Source organism: Carassius carassius, chromosome 20 (assembly GCF_963082965.1).
Source record: "Carassius carassius chromosome 20, fCarCar2.1, whole genome shotgun sequence".
In the NCBI taxonomy this organism is placed as follows: Eukaryota; Metazoa; Chordata; class Actinopteri; order Cypriniformes; family Cyprinidae; genus Carassius; species Carassius carassius.
This window is the reverse complement of record NC_081774.1, coordinates 10,030,615-10,056,003: the sequence shown is the minus strand read 5'-3', so window position 1 is coordinate 10,056,003 and position 25,389 is coordinate 10,030,615. Positions and strand designations below refer to the sequence as shown.

The window sequence follows — 25,389 nt, the reverse complement described above, 5'->3', positions numbered from 1 at the left end:
AGATATGCAAATTTCGTTAGGGTCGGAGCTAATGTCTCATTGGTCTAGTTCCGCCTATCAGATGCAAGCACTCTTAGCGACACGGCCATAGGCTAGAACTGTCCTGCTTATAGGGGGGGATGATTGACTCCGTCAGGGCTTATCTTCACTGCTCTCACGGCGGGATTTTATAGAGTTCCCATATACGTCTTTAGCTGACGTAATAATCCCGCCTCGAAAGGGAACGTCTCCGGTTACTATCGTAACCTCGGTTCCCTGAGAGGCGGGAACGAGACATTACGTTAGCCGCCGTGGTCGCTGTTTGATCAGCTGTGCTAGCGTTCAGTCGTGATTCTGACGTAATTTTCGCGCCCATGCAATTTATACTGCCCGCGAACCTGTCAGTATTTGCATGCTTCGCGTCAATTGGCCAGCTGCCCCCAGCTGGCGTTAGCCAATAAGATTTCAGCAAAAATGGAGAAGGGAGGAGTTCCCATATATGTCTTTAGCTGACGTAATGTCTCTTTCCCGCCTCTCAGGGAACCGAGGTTACGATAGTATCGCAAGCCGTTTTAGCATTTAAAACCTTTTTTTGACTATCCATAAATATAATTTCGGATAGTCACAATTGTAATTCGGATAGTCATAATTATAATTCGACTAGTCACAATGATAATTAGAGATATCTGCAATTATAATTGCACTAGTAAGAAATCGGATTAGAGATATCTCTAAATACTTTATGACTAGTCAAAACTCCATTTAAGATATCTTTAATTACTTTATATCTTAAATAGATGCGTCATACTTCCACAAATGTAATTAGAGATATCTCTAATTAAATTTCGACTAGTAACAATTATAGTTTGAGATATCTGGATTGCAATTCCTCCTAGTCGAATTGTTGTTGTGTGACATCAGAATAAATTTACTCAGCTCCTCCCTGCCTACTCTACGAACTGCTTACAACATAATAAAAGTCTGCTTTTGTTGTCATGGAGAGAAAAGCTACTGGATGAAGTGCTTCATGGATTATTGAATATATCTGGATGCAGCCTTGTGTGCTAAAAGGTCTCCAGCGTTTTGATTGAATCATGTTGAAAATTAGACCAAATGCAGTGTAATGTTCAATAAAGGCAGAAAATCACAAACTGCTCGTCTGAATTTATCTATTATATATTTAGACAATGAAAAACAATGGTTTTTATTTTTATTTTTTTAAAGAAAGGTAGGCCTAATTTGCAGATTTTCTTACCATTCATTCTGACTTTTTTTTATCAGGATTGTGATATATAGACGATAAGAGATATACATTTTATAACTGAAATAAAAAGTTGCTTTTTTCTTTATTAATTAATTAATTTCTTTATTTAGTGGTGGAAACGAGCTTCCATAAATAGCCCACAAGGTTGGAGTATTGTATTGTATTATAGCAAGAGATCCATGATGACGATATTCTGCTGTCTTCAGTGATGAGCGCAGATGTATTCTTTTAGGCAGCGTCTATTTGCACTAGGTGTAAATTGCATATTTTCTTAGCGATAGATGATATTTACACTAAGTGCAAAGAACTATAGATTATATTTACATTGTTAAAATAGCAAGATTTTCTGCTATTTATACTACTTATTTCAAATAGTGGCAATTATCTGCATCTCAGTATTGTAGTACATTATAAAACAGTACGCAATAATAGCGTAGTGAGTGTAAATGATCATTTTAATTAAACATTTTTAATGGATACCACCTTACTGGGACAAAAAAAGCCCTCCCTACACCTACCCTAACCAATATTTATTTTCAACTTTTTAATTATTCCCTTAATTTTTATTGAAAATAAATGCATTTCCAATACGATATGAGATTTTGAACAAGTAGAAAAATGTTTGGCAAAAAACAGACATGAACACGGATTGAATGTACCAAAGAGCACAGCTTTTAACCACTACACCACTACAGTTGACATTAATCCAACATTGTTTATCAGTCTTAACTGATATCATATGTTGGTGGACGACAGTGTATGTAGTTTCTGACAACAAGTCAGGCTTGCACTTAATATAAATAGATACTGATTCTTTTAACATTATATCAAATGTTGCAACGGCTGACATGAGGCTTATGCATGTGTTAATTTGTAAATAAAGGCTAACAAAATGTAATCCACAGCACACACGTCTCAACATTACGATATAAAACAGGACAAAAGCCTATTTAAGTCCTCTCTCTATAGCCTACCACTTTTACACATGCTCCAGCTACATTTTTATTTCCAAACTTTTGAATTACTTCTGTATAAAACAGTTTAAAATCACCCAAAGACGCAGGACTTTTATTATACAACTCTTTGACAAAATTGCAGATGACAACAGTTTCCAAGCTAGGATTGGTTAAATAAAATGTTTAAGGTTGGGCTCAGCAAAGGTGTATTTGCATGCACATTGTAGATATCTATAAACGTATTTTGACTAGTCAAATTGTTAATTCCAGATATCTACATTGCAATTACGCCTAGTAACAAAGCTAAATGCAGATATCTCTAAATTTAGTTCTTCCTAGTCACAAATCTGATTGGGATATCCATAATTAAATTGCAGATATCTTTAAATGAGTTTTGACCATTCATTATTCCAATTCAAGATATCTTTAAATATGATTTGCCTAGTCAAAATTCCAATTAAAGATCTGCAACTGTAATTTGACTAGTCATAAATGAATTGCAAATATCTACAAATGTATTTTGGATATCTTTAAAAATTTGGAATTAAAGATATCTTAAATTGTATTTTGACTAGGCAAATCATATTTAAAGATATCTTGAATTGGAAATTACAACTAGTCAAAACTCAATTGAAGATATCTCTAATTGAATTATCACTAGTCAAATTGTAATTTGAGATATCTCTAATTAGAATTTTGACTAGGCAAATCATATTTAAAGATATCTTGAATTGGAATTACGACTAGTCAAAACTCAATTGAAGATATCTGAAAATATTTTTCAATGGAAGTCAATGGAAGGTTATGACTAGTCATAATAGCATTGTAGATATCTGGAATGTGTATTATGACTAGTCAAAATGACATTGTAGATATCTTCAATGCATATTATGACTAGTCAGAATCACATTGTAGATATCTTAATTCCAATTACGACGAGTCATAATTGCAATATAGATATCTGGAATTACAATTGTGACTATCCGAAATTATATTTTTGGATAGTCAAAAAAAGGTTTTAAATGTTAAAACGGCTTGCCATAAAAGTCCTGCGTCTTTGGGTGATTTTAAACTGTTTTATACAGAAGTAATTAAAAAGTATGGAAATAAAAATGTAGCTGGAGCATGTGTAAAAGTGGTTTATCAGTTTATCAGTTAAGACTGATAAACGATGTTGTATTAACGTCAACTGTAGTGGTGTAGTGGTTAAAAGCTGCGCTCTTTGGTACATTCGACCTGTGTTCGCGTCCGTTTTTTGCCAAACATTTTTCTACTTTTTAAAATCTCATATCGTATTGGAAAGGCATTTATTTTCAATAAAAAATTAAGGAAATAATTAAAAAGTTGAAAATAAATATTGGTTAGGGTAGGTGTAGGGAGGGCTTTTTTTGTCCCAGTAAGGTGGCTTCCATTAAAAATGTTTAATTAAAATGATCATTTACACTCACTACGCTATTATTGCGTACTGTTTTATAATGTACTACAATAGGCCTACTGAGATGCAGATAATTGCCACTATATGAAATAAGTAGTATAAATAGCAGAAGATCTTGCTATTTTAACAATGTAAATATAATCTACAGTTCTTTGCACTTAGTGTAAATATCATCTATCGCTAAGAAAATATGCAATTTACACCTAGTGCAAATAGACGCTGCCTAAAAGAATACATTGGCGCTCATCACTGAAGACAGCAGAATATCGTCATCATGGATCTCTTGCTATAATACAATACAATACTCCCACCTTGTGGGCTATTTATGGAAGCTCGTTTCCACCACTAAATAAATTAATTATTTAAGTAATAAAGAAAAATCAACTTTTTATTTCACAGTTATAAAATGTATTATCTCTTATCGTCTTTATATCACAATCCTGATAAAAAAAGTCAGAATGAATGGTAAGAAAATCTGCAAATTAGGCCTACCTTTCTTTAAAAAAATAAATAAAAACCATTGTTTTTCATTGTCTAAATATATAATAGATAAATTCAGACGAGCAGTTTGTGATTTTCTGCCTTTATTGAACATTACACTGCATTTGGTCTATTTTTCAACATAATTCAATTAAAACGCTGGAGACCTTTTAGCACACAAGGCTGCATCCAGATATATTCAATAATCCACGAAGCACTTCATCCAGTAGCTTTTCTCTCCATGACAACAAAAGCAGACTTTTATTATGTTGTTAGCAGTTCGTAGAGTAGGCAGGGAGGAGCTGAGTAAATTTATACTGATGTCACACAACAGCAATTCGACTAGGAGTAATTGCAATCCAGATATCTCAGACTATAATTGTTACTAGTCAAAATTTAATTAGAGATATCTCTAATTACATTTGTGGATGTATGACGCATCTATTGAAGATATCTATAAAGTAATTAAAGATATCTTAAATGGAGTTTTGACTAGTCAAAGTATTTAGAGATATCTCTAATCCGATTTCTTACTAGTGCAATTATAATTGCAGATATCTCTAATTATCATTGTGACTAGTCGAATTATAATTATGACTATCCGAATTACAATTGTGAATATCCGAAATTATATTTATGAATAGTCAAAAAAGGTTTTAAATGCTAAAACGGCTTGCGATAGCTGCTGTCACTGCAGTCGAGTTAGGTGGGCGTGGTTTCGGCAACCAGCTTTTTGACTTCTGGTGACGCGCTGCCAAGATCGCGACGGCCGGTCAAAAACCTATGGGTGACGTCACGAACACTACGCAGCAAAGTTGTGGTCTAGTGGTTAGAGAGTTTGACTCCTAACCCTAAGGTTGTGGGTTTGAGTCTCGGGCTGGCAATACCACTACTGAGGTGCCCTTGAGCAAGGCACCAAACCCCAATTTATGCCGCATCATAAATGGCTGCCCACTGCTCCTGGTGTGTGTTAACTGCTGTGTGTGTGCACTTTGGATGGGTTAAATGAAGAGCACGAATTCTGAGTATGGGTCACTGTCCTTGGTTTTATGTATGTGTAACCCTTTCTCTCTCTCTCCACACGCTCACTGGACTCTAGCACCTCCGTTGCTCTGCGTTGTGTTATATGTTCGTGGGTGGTGGTAGAAAGCGGAGACTCAGACACAGAGTGGTTCAGGATTGTGGCTTGACCGTTTATTCCACAGCACGGCATCTATAGCATTGACAACATGAACTCAACTTAAGTTTTAAACCAGCAAAGTATAACATATTTCAATGCATATGCAATTCAACAGTAAGCTTGTGTTGCTTGTTTTATCATACATTATCCACCATGCATTAATCACATTTTACTGGAAAAAAAACAAACCATTTCAACTCTCTATTAATATGCATTTAGGTCTTATACAGTTTAAAACACAAAATATCTTAATTAACTGATCTTTAGTGCGAAAACAACAACTATATTTTACATTGATTTTCCCCACTACCATTAACATGGCTTACCTATAGCATTGACAACATGAACTGAGGAAAAGATGACGCAAAACTCCTATATCAACGCTACGGTACATGACGAGGCCCAAACAACGCTAAAGGCACTTGAATCTGTTTTAATTCAATAGCGTTATGGGGACACCTTGTGGACAACCCATATATATATATACCGCCTTACATCTGTCATGTCAGTACCATAAAATGGTACTTTTGTCATTTTATGTTTTTTTTTCACAAGATGGAAAAAGGAGAAAATTCTAGGAGGAGAAAAATTAAGTTAAAATTATCTTTACACAATTCCATAATTTTAAACATATCTCAAGGTCTCTTCCTGTTTTTTTCAGCCCAGGATCCTGGGTAAATGAAGGTTGCAATGTGTCTGGCATTCCAAAGAAAACACAAAATACATAATGTGTAATTACATGATCAGTTCTGTAGCCTGAGAACGAGACTCTGATGAACTTGAAGCCTCACACGTATAAGAACAGTATAAGAATGAGACTCGAGTATGAAATTAAAGCCCAAGAACAAAGCTCTTATACGAACTTGAAGCTTGAGAACAAGGCACTTTTTGGAAATTGTAACCAAGTATAACACGCCTGGAACAATGCCAGTAAATTAATTTTATTTAGTCTCAACCTAAATATGGTTCTGTAAATCTCATCTCCAAAACCACCAGGGCGAATAGAATCAAGAAAAAGTATCTCCCTGCAATCAGTGGGTATTTTGTTAATATCAACGAAAATCGATCTCACTAACCCTACCTGTAGAATTTGGAAATATTACAACCAGAAAGATAAACAGACACTTAACACAGAGCAGATAGTGATCAGCTTCATCCTCCTGCCTGCTCCAAGCTGGAAATAATAGCTACGCTATTCTTAATACACTAACTCAACACGATACAAATCAATATACAATACAAATCAACACAGTGAAGTTCATTAAATGTCAAACTTAGAAAGAAATGACATGAGGACAGGAACAACATTACATAATACATCATCAGTGAAAAACATATCTGAGTTAACTGGTGTTCAGTTTGCACAAACAGATGTATGCTTGTATGTTCACAGTCCCTTGTCGAAGTAGGACTCATTTTCATAATAAAAGTCCATAGTAACAGAGCCTCACTGTGACAGAAGACAACAGCAAACACTTCAAATGCATTTTAAATTTATGCTGATCGGTAAGCTACATATGCATATAGCCAAGTAGGTCTATCAGTTTTAGAATTGTACCCCAAATATATATATATTAAAAAGTAAGTCTCTGAACCAAGTAAAAAGCTCATGCACCATTTTCAAAATACACTGCATAGAAATCAATCATCCACTCAAAAAATGTTCAAATATGAAAAACAGATCTGAAGAGTTAATATAGCTGCAAAAGCTATTGTTTAATTGTGTTTTGTGATATTGATTGTTTTTTAATCTGAAGCTTTTCTGAGTCAGCAATGCAAGTCCAAACAATACAAGGGTCATGTTTGGTTTTATTGCATCATTAGGTTCCATCTTGCCCGAAACTGTGCAAAACTGACATGCATCATAAAAAACATTAGGCATAGGCAGCAATGAAGATGTTGGCAGCTCAAAAGACGCTGTTATTGCTTTGTGTTGGGGTCTCACTAGGACATGCTTTCATTACATTAGAACAGTTTAAGAGCATTGAGGAAAGGCTGAAAGCCACTGAGGAAACACTGAAAGAACTGAAGAGAGAGAATGAAGGTAAGTATCTCTCAGTAATAGTGGTATGAGTTCTCATCTACATCTTATGTGTTTTTGGTTTGATTTATTTTCACCTATACAAGAAACGTTTATCTTTTGAATCATTTCCATCCCAGGACAATATAATCACATTCTGCATTGTTCATTCTGAATAGCTCTAAGGACTATCACAAAAGCCCAAAGTGATAAACTTGAATCTATCCAGGCAGAAAATAACGGTAAATTAAAATGATTGTTCTATGGTGTTATATTTAAAACCAACTGCAAAGATGACAAAACCCAAAACAAGTCCACTTACCTGTTCACAGCCAAAAAGGTTGCCTTTTCAGTTGGACTTTTGGCATCTGGAGAGCAAAAATCTGGACCCTATGACACTCGGACAACTTTGGTGTATAAAAAAATCTTCACCAATACTGGGAACGCATATGACCCCAACACTGGTAACCTGTACCATTTATATTTCTTTATGTTGTTAATTGTCCATTGTGACTATGGATATTTAAGTAATAAAATAAAAAAAATCTTCACAGTTACTAAATCCATATGTTTATGTATCTTACAGGTATTTTTAAGGCACCAGTGAATGGAGTCTATTTCTTCAGATTTTATGCTCATGCTCATACTCCTACGCAAATGGCAGTCAGTCTCCATAAAAATGATCAGCTCCAGTGCTCTGTATTTTGTCAGAAGCCTTTTTCCAATGCTAATGGCAGCAATGGTGTTGTTCTCTCACTGCAGAAGGGTGATGAAGTGTACACACAGCTGTGGGAGAACAGCTGGGTTTATGATGATGGAAACAGCTACACTAGCTTCAGCGGTTTTCTGCTTTTCTCTTTGTGAGTGTCCACAGAATCCAGAATTGGATGAAAAAATTTTTTTTATGTCACTAGTGTTGTAATGCTAATATCTGTGTGATATTTTCCTCAAAAGGAAGAGAATATTGTATGATCACCCAAAAATTAATGTTTGTTGAGAATTTACACACCATTATATAATTTGCTCAGCATCAAAATAACAGTATCATTTTACTAGTTTTCAACGTATATATGTCAGTCACACATGTCCTGTATGTGCAACTTACAATGATAGTTTTTTTTGCACTGAAATACACATACTTTGATTCGTCACCTAATAAATTATCTCAGTCAACTTTATTACATATGAAAGGTCACTTTTTTGATAGGTGCAGAGTTTGTCTAATGCAAATGCACTGTTTGAACAACTGAAAAAATGCCTGTTAGAACATTTTATGATCACCCAAAAATGAACGTTTGGTGAGAATTTACACATCATTATATAATTTGCTCAAAATCAAAATAATCCACAAGTATCCACATCCACATGACTCAATTAAGTTTTTTTTATTTTTTATTTTTTTTTTACTTTAAACCATTGCTGAACTGTACCTTTTTTATGACAGTAAACTTTGATGCAAATCCATTTAAAGATTTACTTTATTCCTTCTTCATGCAAACATTAGTGCAGTAACAATTCATAATCTGTTTCACAGTTCACACACCACATGACACTCTGAATTACAGTCAATGTCATTCTACACACCACTTTTATAATTATACAGTCCTCTGCTCCATTATAACCATTTCACTCTTTTTCCTTCCAGTTGGTGAAAGTTAATGGTTTGTCACTCATATCCACAAAAAAGCCCTTCTTTCTTTCTGTCTGTTGCACATATATGTTAGTAGACTCAAGGGCAGCTTGCATTGAAGCAGAGGTGGGTAGAGTACCCAAAAACTGTACTCAAGTAAAAGTACTTCTATAAATTTTTACTCAAGTAAAAGTAAAAGTACTAGTCTTGAATAGTTACTTGAGTAAGAGTAAAAGAGTATCGGATAAAAAATCTACTCAAGTAGTTAGTTACTACTTTGGGTCATATATACTGAGCCTATTTTTATTTAGATATATAGATAAAATGTATGTAATGTATGTGTGCGTGCGTGTATAAATGTATATATTTAATCAGCCTTTACTCCAATTTATGTAATTTATTATAAAACCCTGTCTGTTTACTTAAGTAACAGACATAGGTGTCATGCCATAACATATTTTTAATACGACTGACTTTATATTAAATGTGAATTTAACATTGAAAGTTAATGTGATATAAATATTGCTTCTAATCTTTCATTGTTCAGAAAGAGAGCAAATAACATTTACATTATTAAAGATCATTTCCACTGACAGTCTAGATTTTTTCAATCACTCTCAGAAACTCCCATTAAAATCACTGAAACTGTTAACACTGTGAAATCAATATCTTAATTAAAGATTCGTACACACATCTGCACTTTGTTGTTTCTGAAGAGAGAATTTGCCAGAAAGAGGTATTCAGTCAGTGAGCGAGTGAAGGAAGCACCGGCATTTTAGCGATGACTCATCTGAACACCTCTGATTGGCCAATGCTTTAATAAGCTCAAAAGAATCATGTGTGATTCGTTATAATGCGCAGTGCTGTAAAAACGCATCTATCTCTGGCTCAGCGCCAGTAAGCAATCACAGATCTGAATTTAGCAGCTGATGATATGACTTGCTGAACGTACTTGCAACGGTGTGATTGTATTAAAATTAATAAAATCTTAATCGGCTATTTTTTGTCTTTTGGAAGCTGCATTCAACTTGACTCCCCTCTGTTAAAAGCCACACACGTACAACAAACTAATGTCACAGTGGTATCGTGTACTGTAATCGAATGTAGCCCAAGTTATTACCTGTTAAACAGTAGACAGCACACGCGGTGTTCATCTAATAAGGATCTCCATCGCTAGCAAATAATAGCCTTTGCAGATTTGCTTTCAATTCAGTGCAGTTCCAGCCACGTTTTCAGCGCTCTTTCTGTTCTTAAATGTTACAACTCCGAGTGAACCACTTCAGACGCTCAGCGCGTGCGAACTGAACGAATCATTCAAACTGATTCATGAACCAATTCACTCGTTTGCCAATTGGTTTGATCAAGCCTTTGAACAGAATTGACTCAAAAGAATGAATCATTCGCGAATGGGCATCGCTCATTGCCCAGAGAAAAGTAGACGGCGCCTTTGGAATAAACTGAAGCATTTATAACATTTATTGCATTAAGATAAAGTAACGAGAGCAGCGTCGCCCACAGTAACGAAGTAAAAGTACAGATTTTCCCCCAAAAATTTACTCAAGTAAGAGTATAAAGTACCCATCTTTAAATATACTCCGAAAAGTATTAGTTACCCCAAAAAATTACTCAAGTAAATGTAACTAAGTAAATGTAACTCGTTACTACCCACCTCTGCATTGAAGTTAGCACTTTATTCTCCTCTTCACTTCTTGGCAGGACAATTTTAGCCCCAGTGTCAGAGCAGAACTTCTGTGCCATTTCAAAATTTTCCCACCAGCCCATCAGACACAATATTTCTGGCCCACTTTCCTGAGAAATAGGACTAAACATTTTATTTTTTATTTTTTATTTTAAAAGCATTATCTTAAATATCTAAATATTCTTACACATATTAACAAAACATGCATAGTGCAGTCATTGTTTATGTAGGAGAATTGTACCTTTCTCAATTACCGTGAGTCTGTCTGTTAGGTTTCTGACACCTGATTGAAGCTGTATTACTAATGCACTTTGAACACCAGTGCCAAATGCATAGCAGACTGAAAATCACAAGCATCAGAAGAAAAATCTGAGGAAAATGCCAAGAACTATATTTTTCTTGAACCTTATGCAATTAATGTATAAACTCAATTAAGATATGGTTAAAAGACAATACTTGATCGCAGTCTAGAACTTCACTATTCATTTATCGTATGACTTTTTTTCTAGACATCTTGCTTGAATATTTTTTTTTTTTACATATAAAAGTTTGAAATTAATCTTGTTTTTCTGTTTAATAATTATATATAATAACACATTTTAAGAAATAATAATTCACTGTGATTTAATTTAACCTATTGGACCTGGATCCCCTTGGTGTCCTTGAGGGCCATCAACACCAGGTGGTCCTATTTTCCACCTGGTGTTGATGATGAAATCTCATTTCTCTGATCTGCAGTCATCTTATCTTTCAGTATCATGTTCTACAGCCACATCAAACTTTATGACTTAACACACCAACAACTAAAAGCACAGATCTGGATCTCATTTTTCTCCTTTTTGGTCCAGGAAACCTGTCTCATCCATCTCTACCAGGGCTACCGTTGTGTCCAGGAGTGCCCGGCACCCCAGCATAAACTGGACGACTATGAGCTGCAGCTAGCAGCATAAACTCCATTAGGAGCAGCGCAGCACAGATTTGATGCTTTAACAGCGCCATCTGCTGTTCACTGTGGACACAATCAGGATTTCTGTTGGCGCAGTGTTGCAGTGTGTGTGTTTTTAATTTTTAATTTTTTTTTAAATACTTCAGGAATACTTCCAGAAAACATTGTCAGTGAACACAATTCACCGTGCCATTCACCGTTGCCGGCTAAAACTCTATAGGTCAAAAAAAGAAGCCATATCTAAACAAGATCCAGAAGCACAGGAGTTTTCTCTGGGCCAAGGCTCATTTAAAATGGATTGTGGCAAGGTGGAAAACTGTTCTGTGGTCAGACGAATCAAAATTTGAAGTTCTTTTTGGAAAACTGGGACGCCATATCATCCGGACTACGGAGGACAAGGACAACCCAAGTTGTTATCAGCGCTCAGTTCAGAAGCCTGCATCTCTGATGGTATGGGGTTGCATGAGTGTGTGTGACTTGGGCAGCTTACACATCTGGAAAGGCACCATCAATGCTGAAAGGTATATCCAAGTTCTAGAACAACATATGCTCCCATCCAGACATCGTCTCTTTCAGGGAAGACCTTGCATTTTCCAACATGACAATGCCAGACCACATACTGCATCAATTACAACATCATGGCTGCGTAGAAGAAGGATCCGGGTACTGAAATGGCCAGCCTGCAGTCCAGATCTTTCACCCATAGAAAACATTTGGCGCATCATAAAGAGGAAGGTGCGACAAAGAAGACCTAAGGCAGTTGAGCAACTAGAAGCCTGTATTAGACAAGAATGGGACAACATTCCTAATCCTAAACTTGAGCAACTTGTCTCCTCAGTCCCCAGACGTTTGCAGACTGTTATAAAAAGAAGAAAAGATGCCACACAGTGTTAAACTTGGCCTTGTCCCAACTTTTTTGAGATGTGTTGATGCCATGAAATTTAAAATCAACTTATTTTTCCCTTAAAATGATACATTTTCTCAGTTTAAACATTTGATATGTCATCTATTTTGTATTCTCAATAAAATATTGAAATTTGAAACTTCCACATCATTGTATTCTGTTTTCATTAACAATTTGTCCAGTGTCCCAACCTTTTTGGAATAGGGTTTGTATAATTTTTTTTTTATAAAAATCTAATAATAATCTAAAAAGCAAAAAACAAAAACAACATCCAATGTTTGTAAAAATTTTAATGATTAATTTTGTAAGGAGAGTTGCGAGTGAAGTTATGGGTTTGTTTATTCCATTCAGAAGTCAAAGGATAACAGTCAAAACAGCTCCAGAGTTCACTGAGAAATAACCTTGGACATATTTTTGCAGGGCATAGAACAAACATTATAAACAAACATAATAAAAATGCTGTCCTATAATTTCATTAGTTTCAGTTTTGCATTTCATTTGAAATTCACTAGTTATACCATTAATGTAAGATGAAATAAAAGAGACACTTTGTTTCATGACATATAATAGTAATAATGCATTTATTAATTTGTAAAAAAAAAACATTTAGGGTAATTATTTGTGTATATTTTATGCACTGTAATATAATTTTTTTGAAGGATATATTTGACAGTGTGAATTATATTGTGCATACTGTGTGTACTGTTAATAGCATATTAATATTGCAGATGTGTATAGATCAATATATCTTATACATACTATCTGATTTCTATTTCACAAATGATGGGATGTTGACCATTACAACCAACATCATCCCAAAGGCCAGAGTCTGTTATTGTTCCACAGTCTTGCACTCCCTTATAATCATCAGGCTGACCAGGATGCCAATTAGTAAAAGTCAATTGGTTCCCCTCAGTGTCTACAAACCGTCCCTCTGTTTCTCTGTCTGTAGTTCTTATATATGGCTTCTTACTACCTAAACCACTGAATACTGATACTTTCAGTAATACCTGATTTTCAAAAGCAGTTCTTGGCAAAACTATTTTCCCACCAACATCCTTACAGTACTGGATCCCTGCATCAAAAGTTGCCTCAACACCATCGGTGATGTAGTATTTCTGTCCGACCTTTCTGAATGTATTAAAACTCACAACTTTCTCAATCATGGCAATCTTGGCATTAAGTTGCTGCATCTCAGATTTTAGGGAGTCAGATATGAGTTCACGTCCAGGAGAGCCTAGAAATTGAATAATTGCACTTTGAAATTAGGTACAGTACATGAATGGACATAAATTATTGAATATAAATGATTTAAATGACAACTTTTTTGAAGAAGAAAAATCCATGTTTGCATATTCTCTGAATTTCCACATGAGAGATTTTGAAATAGCTAAATCAAAGTCAAAAGTCTAATTGACTTATAGTAACATATAATTATAATAACATAAAGGGATAGATGTTTATCTGCTTACCCCCAGGGCATCCAAGATATAGGTGACTTTGTTTCTTCAGTGGAACACAAACTAAGATTTTTTAACTCAAACCATTGAAGTCTATCATGGGATGGGAATCATGGATGAAACATAAAAAAATAAAAAATACACAAACAAAACCAAATTAAGCCCTGAGGCTCATGACGATACACTGATGTGTAAAGACACAAAATGTTAAAAATCTTGGTTTGTGTTCTACTGAAAAAACAAAGCCAGCTACATCTCGGATGCCCTGGGGGTAAGCAGATAAACATCAAATTTTAGTTTTTAGGTGAACTAGCCTTTTAAATGTTTAATACCTTGTAGACCTGAAGGTCCCCTTTCCCCCTTTTCTCCAGCTGGCCCAGGTGGTCCCGCTTTACCTGGTGGTCCCTGAACACTCACTCCTATAATGTAGGAGCAAAATAGTTAAAATAAGATAAGACTAAAATAATTCATTACCTCAGACCCCCTCACTTCATTTATTTCACTCTCTAACACACACAGACCTGGCTCTCCCTTCTCTCCTTTGGGTCCGATTGCTCCATCTCTCCCATCTCTCCCAGGCAGACCATTGTGTCCAGGAGTGCCAGGAACACTACAATATGCAGGACAGTTTAGGTTCTGAGGTTCAGCTCCATCCAACAGCTGCAGTGCAAACTGAAGGAGCAGAACAGCCTTGAAGAACAGCTTTAACACTGCCATCTGTGGTGCACAATGGGAAGAGGTTAGAGATTTTATTTTTATGTTTTAGATCCAATCAGTCAACTTGAGGCAGGATGCCGCAGGTGAATTGGGTGGAATTTTTAACTAATAAGATTTTACCATTACCATTAATTTACCATTATACCCTTCTCCAGTTAATTAATTGCAGTATGTTAAGACACTGTAATATGTTTCAGTATGCAAATAAGGCATTATTTAATAAAAAATGCATCAGTTTGCATTTCCAGAGCAGATATCTGAACACTGCATTAAGCCAGGTTTGAAATTGTTTCATCTTGGTATTTCATATTAGAGTTAAGGGTTTTTAAAAGGGGGTTTTTGGTATCTCTTTCTATCACTCCATGAACCAGAAAATACTGTCAACAGACAGAAAAACAAATGTTTTTAGGAAAAAATTTATAAATAAATCAGGTGAATGTTGTATAAACAACCCCCTCTTTAAACCTTAAGAATACAGGAATAAATCTGTAAGGTTTGTATGTAAATGCTTCTAAAGTGGAGTTTGTTGGGTCAGTACAGAATAAAAATCATTTTGAGAAAACAGCCTTTAAAATATTTATTGTATTTGAAAATCTATACACAAATGGATAATTGTGTAATAAAATAATACTTGTGTCCTTTCCACTGTCTGACACAAAATAGCCAAAATCTCAAAATTGACCAGTGCATGAAAAAAAAATGTTTTTTTTTAATTTAAATAATGTAAATAAATCATGAACAATCACTCAAACAAATAAATAGCATTTTTGTTTGCATTTTGCATGTTTTTAAGTCTTTATTTTTGTTTGCGTGAAGCCCTTCATTCTTACAGATAACTGAAATGTATTTTATGCTGACGACTTTTAGCTTATATCTAATCTTTATACATTTTTCTGAAATGTGAAAATAATTATATGTTCAATAGTGTGGCAGGATACATTTTTACAAAACATTGTGAAAGAACATTGGCAAGGCAAGTTTATTTATATAGCACATTTCATACACAATGGTAATTCAAAGTGCTTTACATAAAATAAAGTAAAATAATCATGAAACGATCACAACAATAAAACAGGGAACTTAAAACTTTTGAAATCAATTTAAAGCAGATAAAAATAGAAAATGATTAATACAGTGCATTCAGTGCAAACATTGATGAATCACAGCGGTCTCTATCTACACGTTATGCTTAACAGCTCTGAACATTTAGGTGTGAATCAATCCAACAATTTTCCCCTTAAGTCAGCATGAAAACAGTAACACATCCTTTTAACCCAACTTCATTAGACTCATGAGAATATAGAGGAAAGGTGTGACTGCAAATGGACTAAGCAGAAAATATTTGCCTTAGGACAGAGCAAGTCTTTTATTTGCAAATCTTTAAAGCTTGACAAAATGGGATTTAGAGGAAAAAATTACCCTGATCAGTTTGTAAATCTTGACTGAAATTCATTTGATTCACTTTTATAATTATTCCATGGACAATAACTGTTGTATAACTTCAAGAACTTATTTCTAAAGGTTTCTTCATGTGATTCATCAGGATATTATTGCTCTAAATCATAAAACAGCATTGTGCATGACTGCCGTCCATTTTCATGTCTCTTTCCTGTTTAAGTTCAAGCCACTTTAGTGGTTCAATGTTGCTGTTTTTTCCCCCTTTCTTTCATAGATTTACTGCAATTATACTCAGCTGTTAAAAAAAAAAATTAAGAAACTTACGGGTTTAATGGAGGAGTCCAGGTAACAGCCAATGCCTGTTGCTCAAAGAGTCCACGAGGAGGGTTTTCTTACTTTAAATCTGATGAGCTTGTTGTTGTGAATCTCATATTCTGAAAAACTGATCTTCCTCTCAGGATGTACAGCCCACACAATGAGCAACATGAAAGCCGTCCCAGCCTCCCATATATTGACACCCTGGTTAATTTCTTCAAAAAATAGTGTCCACCAAAAGTGAAGTCACTGATTTGCTATTTCATTCAAAAACCAAATTCTAATGACCATTAGCCATCAGAACTAGAGCATTTAACAACTGATAAAGCAGTTGTGTCTGGTGTGGTGGAAAAAATTGAAAAAAGTGTAGTAGTTACAGTTTGTTCTTTTTTATCATTTACAAATATAGTGTGTCTAAAGTGATATGATCAGTTATATGTTCACTACAAATCTCGCAAATCTTGTAGACCCTTATAGTCATCAGGCTGACCAAGACCCCTGTTGGTAAAAGTCAATTGCTTTAGAGAAGAAGAAAGTCAAGTGTTATGTTGTTTGTAGACCATTTGGGATGATCACATCCTGAGCAAATGGTTACCAATTGAAGAAGGGAAGCAGGTGTGGGACACTGAGAACCACCTCAGACAAAGGGGTGTCAGAACTGAATTAACATAGACCACAGCTTGTCACGGCAGGGATCCAATGAGGCACGGAGATAGAACCAATAGCAGGTAAGTCATTTATTAAAGGGTAATCCACAGGGGTAAACAGTCCAGGCAGGGTCAAAACCAGAATATCCAAACAAAACATAAACTAAACAAGAAGACAAGGCAAGGGCACGAACTGACGGACATGAATAAACAACGACTCCGTGACACATACTAAGACAGACCGGGTTATATACACAAGGAGAGACAAGCGCGAATGGGAAACTGACAGGGTGTGATGATAGGTAATAAGTGACAGCTGGGTGCAATAATTAAGCAGGGACGTGAGGAATGTGATTAATGAAGTGAAAGACACCGTGGGAAAAGAGGACATCTAGTGGACACCCAGGGAACACAACCCAGACACTGTGACAATACCCCCCCCTCTACGGAGCGGCTCCCAGATGCTCCATGACAAGACACAACACAGAGACAAGGAGGGAGGCGGACAGGTGGAGGCTCAGGGGGAGGGACGGAGGGCCAGAAAAAAAAAATCATGGGGAACAGATACCAGAAGTGTAGACACAAAACAGAGAGACCAGGAGGGAGGAGGACCGGAGGAGGTTCAGGGGGAGGGACGGAGGGCCAGGCTCACAGAGGGGAACAGGCAGAAAACAAGAAACACAAAACATAAGTCCATAAGGACATCACGTGGTGCCCACCAGGGCGGAACAGAAGACCACCACAAACGTGTGATCAGGGCGGAAGCCCCCCCAGGGCGGAGCAGAAGACCACCACAACCGTGTGGTCAGGGCGGAAGCCCTCCAGGGCGGGGCAGAAGACCACCATAACCGTGTGGTCGAGGCCGGAGTCCCCCAGGGCGGAGCGGAAGACCACCACACCCCTGTGGTCAAGGCGGAAGCCCCCCAGGGCGGAGCAGAAGACCACCACAACCTTGTGGTTGAGGCCAGAGTTCCCCAGGGCGGAGCAGAAGACCACCACCACCATGTGGTCAGGGCGGAAGGCCCCCAGGATGGAGCAGAAGACCACCACCCCTCTGTGGTCAAGGTGGAAGCCCTCCAGGGCGGAGCAGAAGACCACCACATCCCTGTGGTCGATGCACAAAGCCCCCAGGGCGGATCAGAAGCCCACCACTTCCGTGCGGCCGGATCAACGGGAGGACGAGACTCTGGTAATTCCATGGTGTCTCTACTGGACTCCAGAAGATCGGTGCTGGCCTGACACTGCTCATGAAGATCATTGGTGACTTGCATTTGCTCATGAAGATCATTGGTGACTTGCATTTGCTCATGAAGATCAATGGTGACTTGCCTTTGTTCGTGAAGATCAGAGGTGACTTGCCTTTGTTCATGAAGATCAGAGGTGACTTGCCTTTGTTCATGAAGATCAGAGGTGACTTGCCTTTGTTCATGAAGATCAGAGGTGACTTGCCTTTGTTCATGAAGATCAGAGGTGACTTGCCTTTGTTCATGAAGATCAGAGGTGACTTGCCTTTGTTCATGAAGATCAGAGGTGACTTGACTCAGTCCTTGAGGATCACCGGTGACTTGACTCAGTCCTTGAGGATCAACAGTGACTTGACTCAGTCCTTGAAGATCAACGGTGACTTGACTTGACTCTGAAAGGTCAACGGTGACTAGCCCTGACTCTGGAGGATCAGCGGTGACTAGCCCTGACTCTGGAGGATCAGCGGTGACTAGCCCTGACTCTGGAGGATCAGCGGTGACTAGCCCTGACTCTGGAGGGTTAACGGTGACTAGACTTGACTCTGGAGAGTTCCCTGGCACCTGACTCGACTCTGGAGAGTTCCCTGGCACCTGACTCGACTCTGGAGAGTTCCCTGGCACCTGACTCGACTCTGGGGAGTTCCCTGGCACCTGACTCGACTTTGGGGAGTTCACAGGCACCTGACTCGACTCTGGGGAGTTCACAGGCACCTGACTCGACTCTGGGGAGTTCACAGGCACCTGACTCGACTCTGGGGAGTTCACAGGCACCTGACTCGACTCAGGGGAGTTCACAGGCACCTGACTCGACTCCGGAGGGTCAACTGAGACTCTCATCCTGTGCAGCGGCGCTGGGCAAGCAGCCATCTTGGGCCATGACTCTGGACAGGCGGCCATCTTGTACTGTGGTGCTGGGCTGGCAGTCATCTGGGGTTGTGGCGCTGGACTGGCGGCCATCTTGTACTGTGGCGCTGGACCAGTGACCAATTTGGGCATTGGCGCTGGGTTAGCGGCCATCTTGTGCAGTGGCGCTGGACTGACGGCCATCTTGTGCTGTGGCGCTGGACTGACGGCCATCTTGTGCTGTGGCGCTGGACTGACGGCCATCTGGTACTGTGGCGCTGGGCTGGCGGCCATCTTGGGCTGTGGCGCTGGAACGGTGGCCAATTTGGGCATTCTTCTTGTCAGCTGTAAGGCTAACAATCTTGTGCTGTGGCGCTGGACTGACGGCCATCTTGTGCTGTGGCGCTGGACTGACGGCCATCTGGTACTGTAGCGCTGGGCTGGCGGCCATCTTGGGCTGTGGCGCTGGAACGGTGGCCAATTTGGGCATTGGCTCTGGGTTAGCGGCCATCTTGTGCTGTGGCGCTTGGCTGGTAGCCATCCTGGGCAGTGGTGCTGGACTGGCGGCCATCTTGGGTTGTGGCGCTTGGCTGGTTGCCATCCTGGGCATTGGTGCTGGGCTGACGACCACCCCGCCGGAAGAGACAGAAGTGGCTGGGGCATCCCACCGAAGCTGATGCTGCAGGTAGCGCACGTATTCCCAGAATTCCAGTGTCTCTAACTGTGCCATCTCCTCCTGAGACACTGGATCATCCAGCCCGCCATTAAAATAGTCCTTGAGGGCCACATCGTTGTAGCCCATGCCCTCGGCCAGGGACCAGAACACCTGAGCCAGGGCACCCACTTCATTGCCCTCTTGGCGGAGGGCGATCAACCGAAGGTACTTGGTTCGCCGCTCCGCCATCTTGGCTGGGGAACGGAAAAATGACATACCGCTGGTTCCTAGTGTGACGGAGTCGTTCTGTCACGGCAGGGATCCAATGAGATACGGAGATAGAACCAATAGCAGGTAAGTCCTTTATTAAAGGGTAATCCACAGGGGTAAATAGTAAGGATGGCTGAAGCGAAACAGTCGTTCCGAAGCTTTGCGAGATCCCGAAGCGCACATGTGTCGAAACACTGATCCAAAGCGTGATTCGAAACACCCATGTCACGTGACTATGACCAAACGAAGCCTCGAAGTGTTTCACTAATTGTTTCATCAGGTGTGGTCCGCCGAATCAGCGTTTGATTGGAACGGTCGGGAACAGACCACACAATCGCACATCTGTATAAAAGTGAAATAAACGCATTTTGACCTCGTGGGTTTTTGTGAGAGGAGTTTGACTTTGAGATAGCGGATTTTTGGTGATATAGTGACATAGTGCGATTTGATTAGTTATAGGCAATTTAGACTTACATTTAAATTTACACAACACATTGACTGAGAGGCTAGAGACAGACAGAGTACACATATAGTGACACATTAATAGATACATAGATATAAATATATATAGACAGCTAGATTAATAGATAGATACATATATAGATAGATTACAGATACATATATAAATAAATATATTATAGATAGATACATATATAGATAGATTATAGATACATATATAAATACATATATTATAGATAGATACATATATAGATACATAGATTATAGATACATATCTAGATACATAGATCGATTCATATATAGATAGATAGATTTGGATAGATAGATAAAATGGAAGCTCCCCAGAAGAGATGCCGTACATCTGTGGTGTGGGAGCATTTCCATTTAGAAATGTGTGTATTGTGATCGGCAGCTAGCCTACTGCAACAATACATCATCCATGATGCGCCATTTGAGGAGCACTCATCCTGCCATTTTGCAGGGTGCAGAGGATGGCATTCCCCCTGTACCTAGGCCTGCTACTGACACTGCTGGGCCATCTAAGCAAGGTATGCATTGTTTGGGATATAATTATAATTGAAATATAATTACAACCTTTTGGGACACTGTTTATAAAGTTTATAAGTTATATAAAGCACTGATAATAAACACTGGAAGGTTTCCAAATAATGAACCAGTAGGCTATACTTTTAATAGATGTGCACTAATTGAAGCTGTATTTTTCCAATGTATTTGTCTGAAAGTATGTTTTGTCTTCTCTTTTAAAAGTCAGACAGAGGGAATTGGATGAGGCTCTTATAAACATGGTGGTGAAGGATCTGCAGCCCTTCACCATCGTGGACGATGAGGGATTCAGGGCATTTGTGAAAAAGCTTGATCCAAGCTATGTCCTCCCATCCCGGAAGGTGCTTAAAATAATGGTCAGCGAAAAGTACAACAAAGCCAAGGAGAAGACAATGGAGGACCTACAAAAGGCCGAATTTGTTAGCCTTACAGCTGACATGTGGTCCTCCATTATTATGGATGGATATCTTGGTGTGACTTGCCATTACATAACACCAGAGGCAAAAATGGCAACTGTTGTACTGGGTGTAAGGAGGTTTTACCAAACCCACACAGCCCAGCATCTCATGGAGGCTAAAGCCTTGCTAATGGCTGAGTGGGGAATAACCTCCAAAGTTCAGTGCATGGTGACTGACAATGCATCTAACATGATCCTAAGTGCCCAGCTACTCCACCTTCGCCATGTCCCATGTTTTGCTCATACTTTAAATTTGATTGTGAAAAAGGCACTAGATCAAACCCCAGTCATCAATGAAATACGCCAGAAGGCCAGAAAGATAGTGGGGTTGTTCAGATCCAGCTGCAAAGCAAAGGACAAGCTTGTGGAGATGCAGAGCTTGATGGGAAGACCAACTCTGAAACTGATACAGGAGGTTGACACGAGATGGAACAGCACATTTGACATACTACAGCGCTTGTATGACCAACGTGAACCAGTGGCTGCTGCACTTTCCAACTTAAACAATGATACTGCTCCCCTGACAAGTATTGATTATGACATTATTGAACAATCATTGTCAATACTGCAACCATTCAAACTCGCAACAACAGAGATGTCAGAGGAAAAGAGAGTGTCTGCTTCAAAGCTTATACCACTGTACAGGATGTTGCAGCACAAGCTTGCACAGAAAAAAGGAAACGCAACGCAGGAATCAACTGTTCAATTAGGTAGGCCACAATGACCATACTACCCATGTGATTGGCCATAACTGTCATATTATTGTCATTATTATAAATATGTGTTTCTCCTGTTTTGGCTCATAGGCTCACATCTGCAAGAAGGTCTGCACTCCAGATGTGGAGGTTATGAGAGTTTTAGAGCCTTGGCACTGGCTACACTGCTGGACCCAAGGTTCAAAAATGTGGCATTTGGAAATGCTGCCAAAGCCCAGGAAGCTGAAAAGCATATCACACTGGAGTGTGCTTCACTGATGCGTTCAAACACAAATCCTGGTGAGCAGTTTCAGTCTGTGTTATGTTATGTAATCTGAATCATGTAATATAATATATCCTTCATATATGCCGTCAGTTTAGGATTTGTTACTAATTGCTGTTTTCATTTTTATTCAGACCCAGAAATGTCAACATCACACCCATCATCATCATCATCACCATCAACATCAACACCAGTAGAAACACAGCACAGTTTATGGGAACTTTTTGATACTCGCATCCATCAAACCAAGATGATACACAATGCTACAGCTGATGCCACAGTGGAAGTGAAAAAATACATCAACGATGCGTATTTGCCCAGAACTCATGATCCACTAACTTACTGGAAAGAGAGAGCAGTAATCTTTCCTCATTTGTATGTCCTTGCAAAAAAATATCTTTGTATGCCAGCAACAAGTGTCCCTTGTGAGAGGATTTTTTCAAAGGCTGGAGAAATTATCTGTAAAAAAAGAAGTAGGCTAAGTCCTTCCACAGCAGATAAATTAATATTTTTGAATAAAAATCTCTAAAAAAGTGAGACATTGTGGCTTGATTTCTTTTATTAATATTCATTTTTCATGACCAAAATAACATTATGCACAGTGAGGAGCCTATAGGTTACAAGCTTCACATATTAGAACATTATAATAATAAAAAAACAACACATTTTTTTAATGGCTCGTCAAGGTTGTTTCAGATCAACACCTGCAAGTGACCACTAGGTGTCACCGTTGAGACAGGTGTCGGATTGATTCGAAGCCTCGAAACAATATGGCACATTTGGTTCAACTGTTTCAATGGTTCACGAGGCCTCGATTTTGCCATCACTAGTAAATAGTCCAGGCAGGGTCAAAACCAGAATATCCAAACAAAACATAAACTAAACAAGAAGACAAGGCAAGGGCACGAACTGACGGACATGAATAAACAACGACTCCGTGACACATACTAAGACAGACCGGGTTATATACACAAGGAGAGACAAGCGCGAATGGGAAACTGACAGGGTGTGATGATAGGTAATTAGTGACAGCTGGGTGCAATAATTAAGCAGGGACGTGAGGAATGTGATTAATGAAGTGAAAGACACCGTGGGAAAAGAGGACATCTAGTGGACACCCAGGGAACACAACCAAGACACTGTGACACAGCTGTAATGACATGAGCAACTTCATTTACATTAAGGGTATAAACTCTAAGTGTATGAAATGTTTGAGCTTAGGATGTTCGTGGTGTAAAAAGGAAAATGTTAGAGAAATTCAGACATTCAAAATTTGTAAAATACTTTTATTTAGTTACTATAACTAATAGATATCACCATACTTCCCCAATTAATTCATCAAAGTCCAAAACAGAAGACCCTGAAATAGTTTAAATAGGCAAATGGTGCATTGTCTAATTAAAAAAGCACTTTTTTGCAAACATTTCCAGAACAGAAATCTGAAAATTGGATAAAGCCAGATTATGAATATCTGTTTTATCGTTCCATAAATCAGAAAATTCTGCAGAAGACATCATGTTTTAGGAATAAACAATGTTTTAGGAAAAAATCACCATGGTTTACGAATAAATAAGGTGAATGTTGTGAACATACCTCCACCATATTCATTAAACCCAACTTCATAGTCTCATGAGAATATAGTGGAAAGTATTTGTAATGCTCCACAATGGTGCTTAGGCAAACAGAATAAACAGGAAATACTTAATAGGCGGACAGACACAAGGTCTATACAAAGTCGTTTCATTAGAAAAACATAAAAGCATGTACAAATAAGATTTTAAGACAAAGTAATGCTGATAAGTTTGTAATTCCTGTTTGTAGTTAACTTGTATAATTAATTATGCAATGCACAATAACTTTGAATATGATCCAGTGTGGTCCATCTGGATACACATTAAATAGCATTGTGTATGCTATTGCCATACATTTCATATCTCTTTTCTGTATAAGTTCAAGCAACTTTTGTGGTTCACTTTTCCTTTCTTTTGTATATTTACTGCAGTTCTTCTTAGCTCTTTTCAAATAACATTCAGTTCAATGGAGGAGTCCAAGTGATGCAATGTCTGTTGCCCAACAAGTCCACAAGACTAAAATCACACAACTGACTGAAGAAAGGAGGTTCTTCTTGCTTTAAATCTTAGGGGCTTGTTGTGAATTTCCTTTTCTGAAAAAGAGCTCTTTCTCTCAGATATAATTCCCACGCAATATACGCATGTGCGGTGGGATTTTCAGGCTCAGAAACATCATGCCTGAAGACGCCTCCTTGGTAAATGGTTTACAATTATAATATGTGACCCTTGACCACAAAACCAGTCATAAGTTGCATGGGTATATTTGTAGCAATAGCCAACAATATATGGGTCAAATTATGGATTTTTCTTTTATGCCAAAAATCATTAGGATAAAGATCATGTTCCATGAAGATATTTTTTAAATTTCCTCCCGAAAAACGTAATAATATGCATTGCTAAAAACTTAATCAGGAAAACTTTAAAGGCAATTTTCTCAATATAATTTTTTTTGTACCATCAGATTCCAGATTTTCAAATAGGCTAGTTGTATCTCAGCCAAATATTGTCCTGTCCTAACAAACCATACATCAATAGAAAGCTTATTTATTCAGCTTTCGGCTTTCAGTTTCCCTTATGACTGGTTTTGTGGTCTATGGTCACATTTTATTAAAGGGACCTTAATATTGTAACATTTAATTACGTATATTTTTCATTTGGTTCAAGTAAGTTCAGCTTAATGCCTTGTCCATTCCACATGAAAATGTTATGTAAAATGTAAAAATGTAAGCATCACGCAAGTTTGTAAATATGTAACATCTTTACATCCATATTGGTCACTTTAAAAAAATAAAAACCAAAAAATAAATAAAAAAGTCTA

General features: G+C 38.0%; 3 protein-coding genes across 3 annotated transcripts in view; 2 read left to right on the top strand and 1 right to left on the bottom strand.

Moving 5' to 3' along the window:
• The first annotated feature begins 7,114 nt into the window (after positions 1–7,114).
• On the top strand, positions 7,115–8,393 carry cbln13 (cerebellin 13). The gene is made up of 4 exons (XM_059501538.1): positions 7,115–7,338; positions 7,494–7,556; positions 7,647–7,778; positions 7,901–8,393. The coding sequence occupies exons 1-4, from the start codon at positions 7,185–7,187 to the stop codon at positions 8,176–8,178; spliced, it is 627 nt and encodes a 208-aa protein (XP_059357521.1). The 5' UTR covers positions 7,115–7,184; the 3' UTR covers positions 8,179–8,393.
• A 4,773-nt stretch (positions 8,394–13,166) lies between these two features.
• LOC132096276 (mannose-binding protein C-like) lies at positions 13,167–16,718 on the bottom strand. Its single transcript, XM_059501536.1, has 4 exons — positions 16,393–16,718; positions 14,475–14,670; positions 14,286–14,372; positions 13,167–13,730 (listed from the first exon to the last, which is right to left on the bottom strand). Exons 2-4 carry the CDS (start codon positions 14,668–14,670, stop codon positions 13,252–13,254), a joined length of 762 nt encoding a protein of 253 aa, XP_059357519.1. The 5' UTR covers positions 16,393–16,718; the 3' UTR covers positions 13,167–13,251.
• The window catches only part of LOC132096278 (telomerase protein component 1-like), a 37,325-nt gene continuing 26,101 nt past the window's right edge, over positions 14,166–25,389 (top strand). Inside the window, 1 exon segment of the mRNA XM_059501537.1 lies at positions 14,166–14,224. Within this exon segment, the coding sequence (XP_059357520.1) occupies positions 14,214–14,224 (11 nt within the window). The 5' untranslated portion in view covers positions 14,166–14,213.

Bases quoted from the DNA above. Each gene is read 5' to 3' on its own strand.
- cbln13 (XM_059501538.1), top strand. From the start codon at position 7,185: ATGAAGATGTTGGCAGCTCAAAAGACGCTGTTATTGCTTTGTGTTGGG. The intron at 7,339-7,493 runs GTAAGTATCTCT...CATTCTGAATAG, and splicing joins ACTGAAGAGAGAGAATGAAG to CTCTAAGGACTATCACAAAA. The intron at 7,557-7,646 runs GTAAATTAAAAT...ACCTGTTCACAG, and splicing joins TATCCAGGCAGAAAATAACG to CCAAAAAGGTTGCCTTTTCA.
- LOC132096276 (XM_059501536.1), bottom strand. From the start codon at position 14,670: ATGGCAGTGTTAAAGCTGTTCTTCAAGGCTGTTCTGCTCCTTCAGTTT. The intron at 14,373-14,474 runs GTCTGTGTGTGT...CCTACATTATAG, and splicing joins AGGAGAGAAGGGAGAGCCAG to GAGTGAGTGTTCAGGGACCA. The intron at 13,731-14,285 runs GTATTAAACATT...TTCAATTTCTAG, and splicing joins GGGACCTTCAGGTCTACAAG to GCTCTCCTGGACGTGAACTC.